The sequence below is a fragment of the Emydura macquarii genome, unplaced genomic scaffold (assembly GCF_026122565.2).
Source record: "Emydura macquarii macquarii isolate MOO-44397 ecotype Brisbane River unplaced genomic scaffold, CSIRO-AGI_Emac_v2 contig_2897, whole genome shotgun sequence".
In the NCBI taxonomy this organism is placed as follows: Eukaryota; Metazoa; Chordata; order Testudines; family Chelidae; genus Emydura; species Emydura macquarii.
Genome location: NW_027133034.1, coordinates 43,739,635 through 43,757,860, shown reverse-complemented (window position 1 = coordinate 43,757,860; position 18,226 = coordinate 43,739,635). Strand labels below are relative to the sequence as shown.

Genomic DNA, 18,226 nt, shown 5'->3' with positions numbered 1-18,226 from the left:
TTGCCCTAGACTAGAGCAGAGAGAGACTGTATATCATAATGATATGGTTGTTGCCAGAGCTTTCAGGAAACTCAACATGTAAATACCAATTTTAAGGAGAAAAATGTCCTCGAGGTGCAGTGCTAATATTGCAGATCTCTGCAGCCACCAACTGTCTGTGAAGATTATTAAAATTCTGACAGGCAGGATAATTAGAACTAAGCATTTATTCTTTTAAATATTCTCTTTAATGAAGATACACATTTTTTTAAGAAGCAACCAGACATAAGAAATATAAAATATTTTGGGACCGATTCTGATCTGACATCTATGTAATCTGGGTAGTAACTCAACTGAAATTGAGGGGGCCAGATGTTGCAGTTGCTTACACTAATTTTACTGCAATGTAATTCATTGCAGTTACATCATGAGGCTGGTGTAATGGAGTAGCAAATCAGACCAGGTGGCATTATCCTAGTGTAAAATTGTAAATTGGAATCATGCCCTCTTAGTTTATTATCCATTGATGCCATTATGGGCCAGATTCTGATTCCCTTGCTCAGGTTGAGTAGCATCTGACTCCCCAAGTAGCTCTGTTGATTTCAGTAGGACTATGTGTACACAATAAGACAATACTCAGCATTAGTAAGAGCATCTGAATCTGGACATTGGTGATTTCTACCCCACAACCTATAATCCCAAGAGTTCTCTTCAGGCTGTTGTATCTGAATTGTTTGTTTTTCCCTGTTTTTATAAATAGATTCCTATTAGAACTCTAGTCTAGACCTCAATTGTAGTATGTGACTTGTTTATATCTCAGTTATCATTCATGGTACCTTTGTGTAATATTTGGACACTCAGGTACCAGAGTGATGAGAATGATATCAACCTAGATAGAGAGATTTGACCATTGAAAGTAAATGCTGTATAGAGCTATCTATGCCCCCTTGAAAAAATAATTTAACCAACATTCAAATGCTTTACAAAACAACATAGTAGTTCGTGAAATAGCCAGGTGTTATCTTTCTTTCTTTGGAATCTTCTGCAGTATAAGCATATAGAACATTTTTGACAACTAATAATGAACAGCTAGATAGTTTCCATGTGTTGGCAGCACTTGTTTCTTCCTTCACACTGTTGGTGGTCAATATTAGGTTGCAGATATTATCTTTATAAACTATGGACCCTAGGGCTTTTAAAATAAATTACCATTATCGTCAGCCTTTCAGAGAAAGAGTTACAGAGCAGGCCAGTGAAAGAGAAAAGATTACAAATATATAATGTTATTGAACCATACCTAATAACTTAATGAGGATTAAGAGCAGGTGTTTAATGGTAACAAACAGAAATCCTCTCTCCAGACACACGCTGTAGGCAAGATGGATGAACAGTAGCCAACTTTCCCCTAAGGATATTGTCGGGTGGAAGCATTTCCATGTAAAATATTTGCAGCTGGAGATGTCAAAAAACTATGATAAAAGTCCTTTAATCACAAGTCTGAGTCAAGAAGAGACCTTCCATGTGCTTCACCTCCTCTTTACTTGAACATCCTAAAATATTTTGTTTCAGCAACATGTTAAGGCCTGAGATTAGAAAGGAAGCAAACAGACAAATAGTTGAGAGAATCTCAGTCTTACTGGAAATACAAGAAAGACTATTGTTTTATAGATAAGTGATAAAAATGAGTTAACCTTTGATAGAATTATGGGTGGGTTCTCAAAGCTGTAATGTGCTCAAGGCCATGGATCATATTCTCATCTCATACTGGTTTTCCTTCTGCATAACAACAATACTTATCTCTTATATGGCATTTTTCATATGTAGGTCTCAAAGCACTTTCTAATGGGGGGCAGTAACATTATGCCCATTTTGCATATGGGGAAACTGGAGCTCAGAGAGGTGAAGTGATTTGCCCAAGGCTACCCAAGTAAGGTGGGGTAGAGGCAAGAATAGAACCTAGCTCTTCTAAATCCTAGTCCACCAGACCAGACCAGACTGCCTCCAAGTTGATACCATTGATTCCAGTAAAGGTAGTCCTGATTTACACCATCATAAAGGACATGAGAATCAGCCCCCTGTGAGCTTTAATCTTTAAATTGCAATTGAATTGATCTAGTTCTTATTTTGTTGGCCCACTAATGTGATTTTTCCCCTGATTTTTTTCTCTCTTTTAGTTAAAGTGGAAAAAAGCTCCCGTGTAAAGGGTTCTCTTTCTGGAAGAGCGACCCTACCTTGCTTCTTTTCAACCTTGCCTACTTTACCCCCCAGCTACAACAATACAAGTGAATTTCTTCGAATCAAATGGTCAAAGGTTGAACAGGATAAAAGTGGAAAAGATGTGAAAGAAACCACTGTTCTGGTGGCCCAAAATGGGAACATCAAAATAGGGCAAGGCTACAAAGGCAGAGTGTCAGTTCCAACTCACCCAGAGGATATTGGTGATGCTTCGCTGACTCTGGTTAAACTACATGCAAGTGATGCGGGAGTGTACCGCTGTGATGTCATGTATGGAATTGAAGACACCCAAGATGTCATCTCATTGGCTGTTGATGGTAAGGATTCATTTAATACATTTGTAATTGGTAATGACCCCATATTTCTAATTAAAATGGAAAAGACAATTACTGGAAAGTCAAGCATTTAGAGGTGCTTCAGGATCTTTGCTAAATCGGCTACTGGTTACCTGTCTGCCATCATTTTTTCCTGCTGCCCTTCTTTCCCTCCCAAGACTCTCTCCAACATGTATCCTTCTCCTTTCCTCTTCATGCTTTTTTGATGCTTCCTTTTGTGCTTGGAACAATCTCCCTCCTTTCATTGACCAGTGATCTGCCTCACCATCTTTAAATCCCTCCTCAAGACATACTGCTACTTCATCACCTTTCAACAATGATCTCTACAAGATTCCTATACCTTCTCCAGAACTGCGATGTACTGTAATGTGTGTGTGTGTGTGAACTGTTTTACCTTTACTAGATTGTAAACTTGTTGGGTAGGAGCAGTGTCTTTTTAAATGTTTGCATAGCACTGGGAATGTTGTTGGTGTTCACTGAGGAATAAATAAATAATAATAATAATAATAATAATAATAAGGGACTATTTATTTGACCCACTGGATCTATGGTAGGACATACTATATCACCACTTAATATACCAAAAACATGATGCAGTCTTAGCTGGAAACCACTTTCTCCCAGGTTTCCCCAGTAAAATGTGGAGGGATAGTCATGTCAGGCACAAAGGAAGTACCTTTCACCACAATAATGGGGAGATAAAAGCTGTGGTGGAACCCCACACTTAAGTGCATGTAAGGTAGTATACACACCATTGCAGCACCCTTTTTGTCAGGGTGTGATGCTGAAAAGGGTCCTGTGTCTCTGGTGCCTCCTACTGGCCATCCGCCTCTTATTGGGTTTTCCATGGCTCAGCTCTCTGGCCAAGTCATCTAAAGTTCAGTCTTCTTCTGTGGTAACAAAAGGTCCAAATGAAAGTCCAAGTAAATGTCCAAATAATAGTTCTTCCACCCCTCTCAGGCTCCAATGAAGTGTTCTTACTGGCCTTCCTTCACATGAGGGTAATTTGCTCCTGCAGTTGGGCTTGCATACACTTTTCCTCAGGGGCTGATAGGGGAACCCAAAGCAACCCTCTAGTCTGGGTTCCAGCCCGGGGACCCTGTATTAAGCTTCTAGGTCTGCTTCTTCAGACATGCTGCTGTTCCCATGGGCTGCTTCCTGCCTCTAAGTCCCCTTGTGATGCTTCCCCACAGCCTGTGCTGAATGCAGCCTCTCTTTGGTTCTCAGGACTCGAGCTTCTCCTTTCTCTGCCAGACTAACAAGCTGCCTGCTCCCCTCAGGCTCCACTGAAGCATTCTCACTGGGCCTTCCCTCTGCTTTTGCAGAATCTGTCCTTTGTTGTGTCTTGTCTTAGCAGGTTTTCTTTCACTGCCTCCCTCTCATAGGAACACTGGCAACTTCCATTAGGGATCTCCTTACTCTGTAGACCCTCGCTCAGGGCTTCCCCCACAAGATCCTATACTGCTCCCTATGGGTCCTCCCACCTAACCTCCTGCCTATTTAAGCTCTGTCTCAGGGCTCAAAACTGCGTCTGTGAGCTCGCCTATCTGCAGGAGAGTCCAACTTTCTCTGTGGTCTCGCTGTCCCTTCCTAACTGAGTTCTCCACTAGATATAGTCTTTTCCTAATCCTTTCACAGCTGGAGTCAATAATTATCAAGATTCCATATCACCATCAGCTGGTGCTAGCTGCAAAGTCACAGGCAAGGAGCAAGAAGCAGACTTTAGCAAACTCAGGGAGTTGGTAGATAATATCCCACAGAAAGCAAGTCTAAGGGGAAAAACAGTTCAAAAGAGTTGGCGGTTTTTCAAAGAGACATAATTAAGGGTACAGAGCAAACTATTCCACTGGGTAGAAAAGATAGGAAGTATGGCAAGAGACCATGCTGGCTTAACTAGGAGATCTTTAATGATCTGAAACTCAAAAAAGAGTCCTTAAAAAAGTAGAAACTAGGTCAAATTACAAAATATAAGCAAACAACACAAGCATGTAGGGACAAAATTAGAAAGGCCAAGGCACAATATAAGATTAAACTAGCTAGAAACACAAAGGGTAACAAGAAAACATTCTACAAATATATTAAAAGCAAGAGGAAGACCAAGGACAGGGTGGGCCTGTTACTTAATGAGAGGGAGAAAAACAATAACAGAAAATGTGGAAATGGCAGAAGTACTAAACAACTTTTTTGTTTCAGTTTTCATCAAAAAGGTTAGTAGTACTGGTTGGATGTCTAACATAGTGAACGCCAGTGAAAATGAGGTAGGATCTGAGGTTAAAATAGGGAAATAAGTTAAAAATTGCTTAGACAAGTTAGATGTCTTCAAGTCACAGGGCTTGATGAAGTACATCCTAGAGTACTCAAGGAGCTGACTAAGGAGATTTCTGAGCCATTAGTGATTATCTTTGAAAAGTCATGGAAGACAGGAGAGATTCCAGAGGCCTGGAAAATGGCAAATATAGTGCCAGTCTGTAAAAAGGTGAATAAGGATAATCTGTGGAATTACAGACCAATCAGTTTAACTTAAGTATTTGGAAAGATAATGGAGCAAATAATTAAGCAATCAATTTGCAAACACCTAGACAATAATAAGGAGAGAAGTAATAATAAGCAACAATTTGTCAAGAACAAATTGTGTCATATCAACCTAATAGCTTTCTTGGACAGGATAATAAGCCTTGTGAATGGGGGGAAGCAGTAGAAGTAGTATATCTTGACTTCTGCAGTAAGGCTTTTGATATTGTCTCAAGTAATCTTCTCATAAACAACCTAGGGAAATACAACCTAGATAGAGCTACTGTATAACTGCATACTGCATAACTGGTTGGAAAACCATTCCCAGAGAGTAGTTATCAGTGTTCGCAATCAAGTTGGAAGGACATATCAAATGGAGTCCTGCAGGGATTGGTCCTGGGTCCAGTTCTGTTCAATATCTTCATCAATGCTTTATATAATGGCATAGAGAGTACACATATAAAGTTGTAGATGATACTAAGCTGGGAGGAGTTGCAAGTGCTTTGGAGTAGGATTAAAATTTGACATGATCTGAACAAATTGGAGAAATGGTCTGAAATAAATAGGATGAAATTCAGTAAAGACAAATGCAAAGTTCACCACTTAAAGGAACAATCAATTGCACATGTACAAAATGGGAAATGACTGCCTAGGAAGGAATACTGTGGAAAGGGATCTGGGGATTATAGTGGATCACAGACTAAATATGAGTCAACAATGTAAGACTGTTGTGAGAAAAGCAAACATTATTCTGGGCTGTATTAGCAGGAGTGTTGTAAGCGAGACACAAAAAGTAATTCTTCCACTCTACTCCATACTGATTAGGCCTCAACTGGAATTGTGTGTCCAGTTCTGGGTGCCACATTTCAGGAAAGATGTGGACAAACTGGAGAAATTCCAAGGGAGAGCAACAAAAATACTTAAATGTCTAGAAAACATGATCTATGAAGAAAGTTTGGAAAAACTAGATTTGTTTAGTCTGGAGAAGAGAAGACTGAGGAGGGCATGATAACAGTTTTCAAGTACATTAAAGGTTTTTGCAAGGAGGAGGGAGAAAAAATGTTCTCATTAACCCTCTGAGGCTAGGACAAGAAACAATGGGTTTAAATTACAGGAAGGGAGGTTTAGGTTGGACATTAGGAGGAACTTCCTAACTATCAGGGTAGTAAGCACTGGAATCATTGGGGATTTTTAAGAGCAGCTTAGACAAAAACCTGGCAGGGATGGTCTAGATAATACTTAGTCCTGCCTTGAGTTCAGAGGATGGACTAGAAGACCTCTTGAGTCCCTTCCAGTCCTACGATTCTGTGATTCTATTCCCAAATTACTAATGCCAGTGAAGCTGAGCCTATATTAGTGATGGTGGGAAATTTTCTCAAAATTCTCCATTGGTTGGAAGAAATGTTACTGGTGATTCAGAAGGTGGAATTCTTCCCTTTCAGTCAGGATAGGTCTAAAACCCTTATAATGCTGGGTGAAGGCATATGTAGTTTGTAAAGCAATTTGGGATTCTTGTGAAAGAAAGGTGTTGTTTATAAATTATCAAAGTTGCTATCATTAATCATTATTATATATTACTACTCTTTAAATGCCAACATTGTTAAATGTGTACATCCAGCAAAATTTGATAAACTTGTTAGAAGTGGCTGAACATACTGGGCCAGATCTTAGTTGTGTAGCTTTACTGTGAAGCAGTGTAGTTCTACTGAAGTCAATGGAGCTACATCAATTTGTACCAGCTGAAGATCTGGCTCATTGTTCCAAGCATTTCCTGATGTCCTATTTGTTTGAATGGATGTTCAGAACATATGCATGTTAAAAACATTTTGATTAAAAACTAGAATGTTACAAAATTAACATGCACACATTAAATGGCTTAAAAACTGGCTAACTGATAGGTCTCAAAATGTAACTGTAAATGGGGAATCGTCATCGAGTGAGTCTGTTTCCAATCGGGTCCCACAGGGATCTGTTCTTTGCCTATGCTTTTTAACATTTTTATTAATGCTTGGGAAGAAAACAAAATGATCACTGATAAAGTTTGCAAGTGACACAAAAATTAGGGGGAGTGGTCCGTAATGAAGAGATCAGGTCACTGATTCAGAGCAAACTGTATCCCTTGGTAAACTCGGGGCAAGAAAACAATATTAATTTTAATACGGCTTAATGTAAACCCATATATCTAGGAACAAAGACTGTAGGCCATACTTACAAGATGGGGAACTCTATCCTGGGAAGCACTGACTCTGAAAAAGATTTGGGGGTCATTGTGGATAATCAGCTGAACATGAGCTCCCAGTGTGACACTGTGACCAAAAGAACTAATGCAGTCCTGGGTTGCATTAACGGGAATCTTGAATAGAAGCAGAGAAATTATTTGGCACTGGTGCGACTGCTCTGGAATACTATGTCTATTTCTGGTGCCCGTAATTCAAGAAGGATGTTGATAAATTGGAGAGGATTTAGAGAAGAGCCATGAGAATGATTAAAAGGATTAGTCATCGACTCAAAGAGCTCAATCTATTTGGCTTAACAAAGAGAAGGATAAGGGATGACTTGCTTACAATCTACAAGTATCTACATGGGAATAAATATTTTAATATGGGCTCCTAAGTCTAGCAGAGAAAGGTATAATACAATCCAACAGTTGGAAGTTGGACAAAGACAAATTCAGACTGGAAAGAAGGCGTACTCTTTTAGCAGCAAGAGTGATTAACCATTGGAACAACTTACCAATGGTCTCGGTGGATTCTTCATCACTGACCATTTTTAAATCAAGATTGGATGTTTTTCTAAAAGATTAGCTCTAGGAATTATTTGGGGGAAGGTCTGTGGCCTATGTTATATAGGAGGTCACACTAAATGATCATAATGGTCCCTTCTGGCCCTAGAATCTATATTCCAGTACAAGTGAGAATATTTAAATAAGCTCAGACAACTGCCCTGTTGGGTTTTGACTTGAAGGACTCATAAAAATAAAACATACGGGAACTGACTAGCGATTCCTGAATGGACTCATGTAAAAAAAATAAACATATATTTTTAATAGCCTTTTTCAACCTTTCCCCTAGATTTAACAGGTATATTAAGTCCACCGAATCCAGCCTGAATCAAATGAACACAGGTTACAAGTGGTGGAATATGCTGTGAGTGGAAAAAAAGGAAGGAGGGAGAAGTCTCTGCAGATTAACCATTTACCATAAGACGTTTTATATAAAGCTGGACTCCTGCTACTAGTCTCTGAAAGTAAATTATAGAATGTCTAGGGCTTGATTTTTTTTAAATCTCAGAAGCCTAAGGCTGCCTGCCAAAAATGTATGCAATGGCATGTCTAATTTGTATGTGCAGTTGCTGCAAATACATATGCAAATATGATATTTATATGCAAATGAACAGTTTAAGTGGCTGTTTTTATACCTACATACTCATTGGCCTGATCTAGACAAGCAGCTTGACCTTGGGTTTCTGAAGTTCAGAAAATCAGGCCCCTACACAGCAATAAAAGACCTGCAGCTGGCTCAGGTCAGCTGACTGACTTGGGTTTGCGGGGCTTGAGCTCAGGGCTATAAAATTGAGGATGTAGATGTTCAGGTTTGGGCTGGAGGCCAAGCTCTGAGACTCCTCAAGAGGGGGATGGTCCCAGTTGGGTGACTCAGTTTACCATTTGCAAAAAAATGTGGACATTAATCCATATTTTTGAGATCTGTGCATAAAAGTGTTATGTAAGAGCAAAGTAATATTATTATGCACCCCGTAATATTTAATATGTAATTAAATGGCCCCTCTTGTGTCCTATTGATTAGGCATTAAAATATATCAATAGCACCAAATATAATGGAAAAGACCATGGAAAATCTCTGCAAAAAAAGTTCAGCTGGTTTTTGGATAACCGATCTGGGGGCTCCTGCAGATTTAAGGGGTTCAGGGTGGCAGGTGGAATCCTTGCAGATTTCTTGCTCTTGCCTATATCTCACCAATGAATGCCTCTCTCAGCAGAAATCTTCTAGTCTGACTAGCTGGTATGGGGGAGGGCTTGTTTCCATGGACCTTCATCTAATTGTTTTTATTTATTTCAGCTGCAAGCCTGGGAAACTTTCCAGGTATTAGGTAAAAAGAGAGAAAGCTACTATGGAAAAAAGTAGGTTTAAAATCCTGACCTAAATAGTGAGGAGAAGCAGCCATTGAAGATGGAGAGTAAATGTAAAGAGGAAAGGAGCATGAGATTGTATTCACATTTTCATTTTTATGCAAACCCTCCTTTGGTGCAGGCATTATGATGATAATAAATGGGAGTTGCTCCCAATGTGGGAATAATGCTACTTTATTGTGCTCTCAGCCCTTGGAGATTTTATGTTGGCAATCTAATTGATTTGTTCTCTCCAAAATCTGAGCTCTCATTGATTAGCCCTTAAATAGAGCATTTTTTGAAAGACTGCTTTCGTTAATCTTTTAGAATTGCCTATCTTATACCCAGATCATAACCTCCCAAGTTTTCTTTCTCACTGAACAGACAGCTTCATCTCTCCACTGCTGCTCACAGTCTTTGGGTTGAACTTTACAAGTGGGTCTCTGATTCCGTCCACAGTTCCTCTGCCAGAAACAAAAAGGAACAAGGGAAAACTACTCTGAAAGGAGGAAAGTAATTAGTTGGTTGAAAAGACTAAAGGTTTTATGCTCAGTGCAGCTCAGGAGAGGAGAGGGAAGATGGCTTTGAGCCACATTGCTGTGCTTCTGATTTGAGATCGGCAAAATGGTTTCTGGTGTACAGTCTGAAGACTGCTTTAAGTTATACAAGCCAAAAACTGGAGCACTGTGCACTCTGGACCCATCCTACCACACCTCCTAGTCATATGGGATGGCCTTTATGCCGCTCAAGTATTCCCTTACTGGAGAGCAGTCCCTGTGTGCTGAGTAGCTTTCAGGTTGACTGGTACTGCTACAGCATCCCCAAAGCCTCTAGAAGTGTGGCCAAGATCTCATCCTAAGAATTCAGGGCCACATCGCTATGCAGGTGAGCAAAAAGGAGAGAATGCAAGAAGTTTCCATAGTGCCCCCTGCACAGTCTCCATCAGACAGATGCTAGCCATCTCAAAGGGGGGCATTGAGGAGGTTGGGTGCACAGGAGAGTAGCAGTTCATCCACTCCCCTTGCACGCTGGTAATCAATGCCAAATGTATTCCTGCTTGGGCCATGCCACTCTGTACTCAACCCTCTCAAGCTCTGAAGACCCATGTGTGGGATGCAGTTTGTGACCAAAACATAACATAAAGGATACAAATGAATTATTCATTCAGGAAACTTAGGATATGGCTACACTGACGGCGGCAAAGTTGCCACCGTCAGATCGACTTCTCTGGATCGACTGAGTGGTCAGTGAAGACCCGCTCAGTCGATCCAGAAATCGATGTATTAAGACCACCTTCTCAAGTGGCGCAGCGCTGCATCAACGGGAACACGGTTCCCGTCGGCGCAGTGCAGTGAAGATGACACACAGAACAGACGCAGAGAAGTCGACAGGAGTTACGCAAGTTTTTTGCGTAGCTGGTGTAACTCCGGTCGACTGCTGCCAAATCTTAGAGGTAAGCGTAGACAAGCCCTTAGAATGCTGTGATATTCCCTCCTGCCATATAATCAACTGTTTCTATAACTTCTAATTTGTGTTTCTTTGTTCCTGATATATATGATTTTCAATAATAAAAGTATAGGGGGTCACCAAATTTGTGTGATGCATAATTAACTTTGAGACTAAAATGGGGGACATTGGAGAGGTATGTCTGCATTGCCACTTAATCATGACTGTGCTTACCAGACAGTTGAGCTCTTTGTTTGCTTCACCACACTGCCAGCTTTGCAAATCATTCTCCCAGTCCTCTATAGTTTATAGTTTGGGCATCTAATGTTGATACAAATCAACAAAATAACTGCCCCCCACTTTTTAACAGCTCTCCCCACTCCCATCAGTTCCTATTATTAAAAAGTTAAATCAAACACCCGGCCAGTGAAATCCTTCGAAGTTCCATGAAGCTTGCCAAACTCAGGCTGTGATAGGCCATTGGAGGGCATGGGTTCCAAAGGCATGAGGCCACTACTGAAAGTCTGCTTTGATTTGTAGGCCATAGTAATGTGACAGCTGTATTATCGGAGCCTTTCCTAGTAACAGCAATGGATTTTGCAGCATAATACACTGGCAAATAGCCAAGCAGTGTTACAGCCCAGGGGTGTGAAACAACAGATCTGTTTTCTTCTAACTAAACTACTCCCTTAAGAATCAAATCCCTCCTTAAATTTTACTTTCTCAATAAATATAACAAACAGGTAATTGATTAAAAGTCACTTTTGTGCTCAGCCAAAAATGAGTTCTTTTAAATTTTGGATGCAGCAAAATACTTTTCTTAAGTGCTCTCGCCTACAGACACTGGTGCTTCTTCCTGTAATTATACTTATTTTGTGCGCCAGATGTTCTGTGACAACATTGCACTGTTGTAGCCTGTTTTCCAGTTGCTTTATTTGCTCCCAGGACAACTTTGTTATTGCCTTTTCTTTCTTAAAACAAATAGACTCAGGGAAAAATCCTTTACAAATTTTTAAAACTGCCAAATCTTGGACAATGGATTTTGCCTCTCTTTCTCCCTGTCTAACTGAAACAATGGAAGTCCTGTGATTTAATCTCCTTAGCCCCAGGGGGTCTTCTAATTGTTGCAGTCATTACACAGGCTTATACATACTGATGTTCTCCTCTCTATTCATTCTGTAGGCTCTTTTATGACCATTGGCTCCTCACTGGAAAAGGAAGAGCCTTATACTCTAAGAATAGGTGAAGTTTACCTTCTGGATGAGAATGAACAGAACAAAGCATTCTCTAAGTTCCTTTCCAAGTCTTATAAATGACTAAAAACTTTCTCTCAACATTGAGAGAGCTACTTTAAATTGCCACCAATATTAACTCTTTAGTTCTGCCTTATTTAGACATCAGCGATTAGCAAGATCTACTAACTGAAAAAAAAAAAAGCTATTACTTTAGACATATGGGCAAGATGGTCAGTCATTGGGAAAACTCTCCTGTATTTACAGCAAAATGAAGTTTAAAAAATGAAAAGGAAGTGCTGTCATCATCACCTCTACATATTTGCTGCCTTATCAGGCCCTTTTCTGTTTGTACCGCGTGGCAGAGTTCATCTGCAGAAATGAAATTGTTTTGCAGCAGATCAGCCAACTATCAGAAGTGCAGACTATCGCAACTCATGACTCTAAATCAGAGTCAAAATGACATCGTTGTGAAGATTAAAAAGAAGCCAGCCAGCCAGCCGAACAGCTGTGACATACTTGTCACTTTACATGTTTTCAGACTGAGCTATAAACTCAGTATCAAATAACATACCATTAAAAAACTGTATCATTTGTGCATACTATTAATAATAGAACCCATTAGGTCAGATCCTCAGCTGGTGTAAATCAGCATATAGCAACTAAGAATCTGGCCCCTTAGCATCAATCTATATTACTGCATACAGAGTGTTTTTTAAAAAAATGTATAAAACGTGCAGTATGTTTTCTAAAACCTCAGAACCTTGGTTGCAGGCGACGGGACTAGAAAACCTCTTGAGGTCTCTTCTAGTCCTATGATTCTATGATTCTACATAATGGCAAGCCCAATAGTAAGGATTTTTAATGAATCTGTAAATTTGGTGGTTGTACTCTGTGATTGGAGAATTTCTAACATAATACTTCTTTTTGAGAAAGGGGAAAAAAGTGATACAGGAAACTACAGGCCTGTTAGTTTGACCTCAGTTATATGAAAGATTTTTCAACAAATTTTGAATGAGAAAGTAGTTATGGACATAGAGGTAAACAGTAATTGGGATAAAATACAACATGGTTTTGCAAAAGGTAGATCATGCTAGACTAACCTGATTTCTTTCTTTGAGAAGATAACTCATTTTTTAGATAAAGGAAATGCAGTAGATCTAATCTTACTGATTTCAGAAAGGCATTTGATATAGTTTCACATGGGAAATTATTACTTAAATTGGAGAAAATGGGGATAAATACGAGAATTGAAAAGTGGATAAAGAACTGGTTAAAGGGGAGACAACTATGGGTCATCCTGAAAGGTGAACTGTCAGGCTGGAGGGAGGTTACTAGTGAAGTTCCTCAGGAATCGGTTTTGAGACCAATCTCATTTTAACATTTTCATTAATGACCTTGGCATAAAACATGGGAGTGTACTAATCAAATTTCTGGATGACACAAAGTTAGGAGGTATTGCCACTATGGAGGGGGACCAGAATATCATGCAAGAAGATCTGGATGACCTTGAAAACTGGAGTAATAGAAATGAGATAAAATGTAATAGTGTAAAGTCATGTACTTAGGGACTAATAAGAAGAATTTTTGGTATAAGCTGGGCATGTATCAGTTGGAAGTGAAAGAGGAGGAGAAAGACGTGGGTGTAGTGGTTGATCAGAGGATGACTATGAGTCACCAGTGTGATATGATCATGAAAAAGGCTAGATAGGGAAGTGCTTGTACTATTATACCTGTATAGATAGGAAAGTGTTAGTACCATCATACAAGGCATTGGTGAGACTGCTTCTGGAATACTGTGTGCAGTTCTGGTCTCCCATGTTTAAGAAAGATGAATTCAATTGGAACGGATGCAGAAAAGGGGTACTAGGATGATCCAAGGAATGGAAAACCTACCTTATGAGAGGAGACTCAAAAAGCTTGGCTTGTTTAGCCTAACCAAAAGAAAGCTGAGGGGAGATATGATTGCTTCCTATAAATACATCAGAGGGATAAATACCAGGGAGGGAGAGGAATTATTTAAGTTAAGGGTCAATGTGGACACAAAAAGAAATGACCATCAGCAAGTTTAGGCTTGAAATTACACAAAGATGTCTAACCATCGGAGGAGTGAAGTTCTCAAACAGCCTTCCAAGGTGAACAGTGGGGGCAAAAAAGCCTAACTGGTTTCAAGACTGAACTCAATAAGTTTATGGAGGGGATGGTATGTTGAGATTGCCCACAATGCCAGGTGGCCCATTTGCAACTGCTAGTAGCAAACATCCCCAGTGGCCGGAGATAGGGCACTAGATGGGGAGAGCTCTGAGTTACTACAGAGTATTCTTCCCAAGTGTCTGGCTGGTGGGTCTTGCTGACATTCTCAGGGTTCAACTAATCACCATATATGGGGCCAGGAAGGAATTTTCTCCAAGGTCAGATTGGCAGAGACCTTGGTGGTTTTTCACTTTCCTCTGCAGCATGGGGCACGGGCCACTTGCTGGTTTAAACTAGAGTAAATAGTGAATTATCTGTAACATGAAATCTTTAAATCATGATTTGAGGACTCCAGTAACTCAACCAGAGGTTAAGGGTCTATTATAGAGTGGGTAGATGAAGTTCTTGACCTGCAGTGTGCAGGAGGTCAGACTAGATGATCACAATGGTCCCTTTTGGTCTTAAAGTCTATGCATGTAGATGATCTATGGGTCACATTCAGACCTTTGATTAAGACAATGTAATTCCTCAGAAGTCATTGAAATTATACCAGATCTGAATTTGGTCTCATGAGCATAATCATTTCTAAAAATTGTAGAACCACTTTAATCTACACTTTACTAATTTGTCCACTTTAGACTGCAGACAGAAATAATGGTATTTTCCCATGTCTCAGCAAAGTTTTAATGGCCCAGAACTCTATTGAAGTCTCATATTACTAAAGCTTCACCATTTCTTCATAGTATATTAGAGTACATTAATTAGCACATAATGAAATATTGCAATAAAATTAAATTGTCAAAACAGAAAACAAAGTGCATTGTGTGATTTATACTCCTTGCTTTTTTATTAAACACAGGCATTTATTTGCTAATCCATAACATTTAGTATTATGCAATAGCTACTTCAATGATTAGTGAGGTGCTATTACATTGTATTTTTCAAATATCATCAGGCAGCAGCCACTGCTGTTTAACTTTAAAGGCATGGCAATAGGGGAAGAATGATCTTGAACAGTTTAAAAAAAAAGGGGGGTTCTGCCTACTGAATGTTAGTACACATTTAGTCATAAGAACAGCCACACTGGGCCAGACCAAGGATCCATCTAGCCTAGTATCTTGTGTTCTGACAGTGACTGGTGCCAGATGCTTCCGAAGCAATGAAATGAAAAGGGCAATTTAATCCATCAGTTCCGCTCTTTGATATGCATGTTCAGCTGCTGCTGATGTCAGTGGGATTTGCACATGTATTAAGAATTGAATTTGGCCTCTTACTAGAACTAAACATTTTTCATTTTAATTTTAATTTTAACTAAACATTTCAGATATGAGAGAGCTTTATGTAGCTTGTAATATTTTGTAGTACATAAAAGAAAATATGATTGTATAGAAGATAAAAAGTGACCAAGCTTCAGATTTTTATAAATAGTATTACTATATTTGTATCTAATCTAGGATGCAGAAACCGCTACTATGTGGCGATCAAACCTGGGACCTTCTTCACCAAAATCACAGGTTTCTACCACTTGAGCTAAAAGAATTTCTCCAACTATGGATAGTAGCAGGCTGTTATCTAGCCATTATTGGCAGTCACTAGAGGGAGACATGATCATACATACTACTACTGAAAGTCTTGTAACAGCATGCTAATATTATTGTACCGGGAGGGAGTCATCTTATTCTGTTTTTATTATTGTTGTATCATGATAGTGTTACTGGATAATGAACATAGCAAATGTGGTGCAACTGTTGTCACTACCATGAATTTGTTGTCTTTGTAGGTGTTGTATTTCACTATCGTGCTGCAACCAGTAGGTACACTCTGAATTTTAAGCATGCTCAGCAGGCTTGTCTGGAAAATGGTGCTGTCATAGCAAACCCTGATCAACTGAAAGCTGCATATGAAGATGGATTTGAGCAATGTGATGCTGGCTGGTTGTCTGACCAGACTGTTAGGTGAGTTCAGATTGCCTCTTGACAATATTTCCCCAAATTAATAGGCTTAAAATGCAATACAGTGTTAACTTACTGTAATAATAAATATTAACTTACTCTACTTCAGGTATCCAATCAGACAACCCAGAGTTGGCTGCTATGGAGATAAAATGGGAAAGGAAGGAGTCAGAACATATGGGTTCCGTCTTCCCAATGAAACTTATGATGTATATTGCTATGTGGATCACCTGCAAGGTAAGATAGTTCCATGTTTATGTTGCACTTTGAAAGCTAAAATAATTGGAGAATCTAACATGGCAAGACAGTAAAATAAGAACTTCAGTATAAAATACATTCTAGTCATTTTGAATATGAAAAGGAATTGTTGGATGAAATGAACCTATAGTTTGTGGTATAGCTGGCCTTAATTAAAGGAGACTGTGGAGGTGGTAATTCACAAATGGGTATTCAGGTCTGGAGCTGCTATAGTTAGTGACAGTAGTCCTGAATGCAAAGCTGCTATTGGAACATTTCCTCACATTTTTAGAATGCTAAAAAAAGATAGATACTTCAACAAATGTTTGTAACATTTGGATGTACTGCACAGAACTAAAGATGCATATAGTTTATGTACTGACTATATTACTATAGTACTGACTATATGTACTGTATGTACTGACTATATTAAAGTATATAGTTAAGGTGCTTACATATCAGTGACTCCAGATTTAGGTAGCTATTAAATCACAATCCAAGCTTAATGCTGATTTTTTGAAAAAAAGAGAAGGCTTTTGCAGCATAACATATTTCTGGTGAGACGTGTGCAGTATGTTTAGCAGAACTCTCTGTCATTCCACACTATGACATCAGTTCATGTGAAATTCCTCCCTATACTGTGGAGCAGTTGTGGTTCTGTTGTGTGGAGGATGGGCAACGATGGATCATGAGGACCAAGGGACTTTGAACCCAGGTCTATAGCAAAGTTGGGTTCTGTGCCAGCCTCAAAACAGCAAGGATTTGGGTGAGGGGTGTGAGATGTGAGGGTGCAATGGCCGCAGATTCCCACATCATGTCGTGATCCCTGTACACTCTTACCTCAGCCTATAGGCTAGTGTAGCAGCTATAGTTAGCCTAACTAACGACCCTACACCCCTCTAGGGGCTTGGGAGTGTATTCTAGATACCTCCGTGCTTAGACACTACGCTGACTGACACAAACATTTAAAACATAAAGATAATTATTCTCCCCACTCCCTCCATCTCCACGTAGATTCTTACTCAAGCTTTGTGCTGGCTGTCATGTTTCAATGTACTGAAACAGTATGAAACTTTCACTTTTTTTTCCCGTGTAAGTAGAGTTTCATTCAACTAAGGTTCCACTGTTCCATCTTAACACATTACCCGAGCTAGCAATTCCAAAATATAAGCTTTCTGGGCAAGTTCCTCAGCTGGTATTAGTTAGTATAGTTCTATTGATGTCAATGGAGCATTGAACCAGCTGAACCTTATGTATATTCAAATATTTATATCAAGGAGTAACAATTGAATTATAAATTGTAAGGTTTTGATTGTTTTTTTTATATATCAGAGTTATTGTCCAAAATTTCTCCTTCTGTTCTGAAAATCTATGTGGCTAGATCCTGCACTTGCTTCAGTCAATGGGAGTTTTGCTAGGAACTTCAGTAGAAGCAGGGCTGGGTCCAAAATAGCACCCAGAAGAGAACTGTTCAGATGATCTTCTAGCTTTTACCTATTATGTTTTCTGTTCATAATATCACTGTCACTTCCTGGTGCTAAGAGACAGCATCGTTATTTCTTTAAATAAGCATCATTAATGTGAGTTTAGTGCAACCATTGTTGAAAGGCAAAGATGCATTAAAGACAAATACATGTCTGTAATGCTGTTTTTCTGAAATTTAAAAAACAAATCAAGCAAGTGGTCATGAAAGATGCTAGATTGAGGGCCCTGCATAATAAGGATGGGGTTTTCATAAGTGCTCATCATTGGCTTAACTTTGCTTCCATTAACATCGGTGGGAGTTTTACCATTGATTTCAGTGGAAGCAGAGTTAGACCAACAACGAGCATTTGTGAAAAGTCCAGCCTAAAGTCCTCCCTTTATCCACCTAACAGATACAGCAGCAATGTCAATGGGCCATCACCCTGTTCTGGGGAGATCACTGCTAGATAGTAGCTCAGTCTCTGTGGCCCATTCAATCCTTGGTCTTTGTAACAA

The 18,226-nt window shown here is 39.4% G+C and overlaps 1 protein-coding gene across 1 annotated transcript in view; it reads left to right on the top strand.

The window, feature by feature from the left end:
* Nucleotides 1-18,226, top strand: part of LOC137166692 (versican core protein-like) — a 129,450-nt gene that overhangs the window by 18,984 nt on the left and 92,240 nt on the right. The window contains exons 3-5 of the mRNA XM_067568539.1: nt 2,154-2,531; nt 15,838-16,012; nt 16,119-16,246. Of these exons, the coding sequence (XP_067424640.1) occupies nt 2,154-2,531; nt 15,838-16,012; nt 16,119-16,246 (681 nt within the window). The remainder of the gene's footprint in view (nt 1-2,153; nt 2,532-15,837; nt 16,013-16,118; nt 16,247-18,226) is intronic.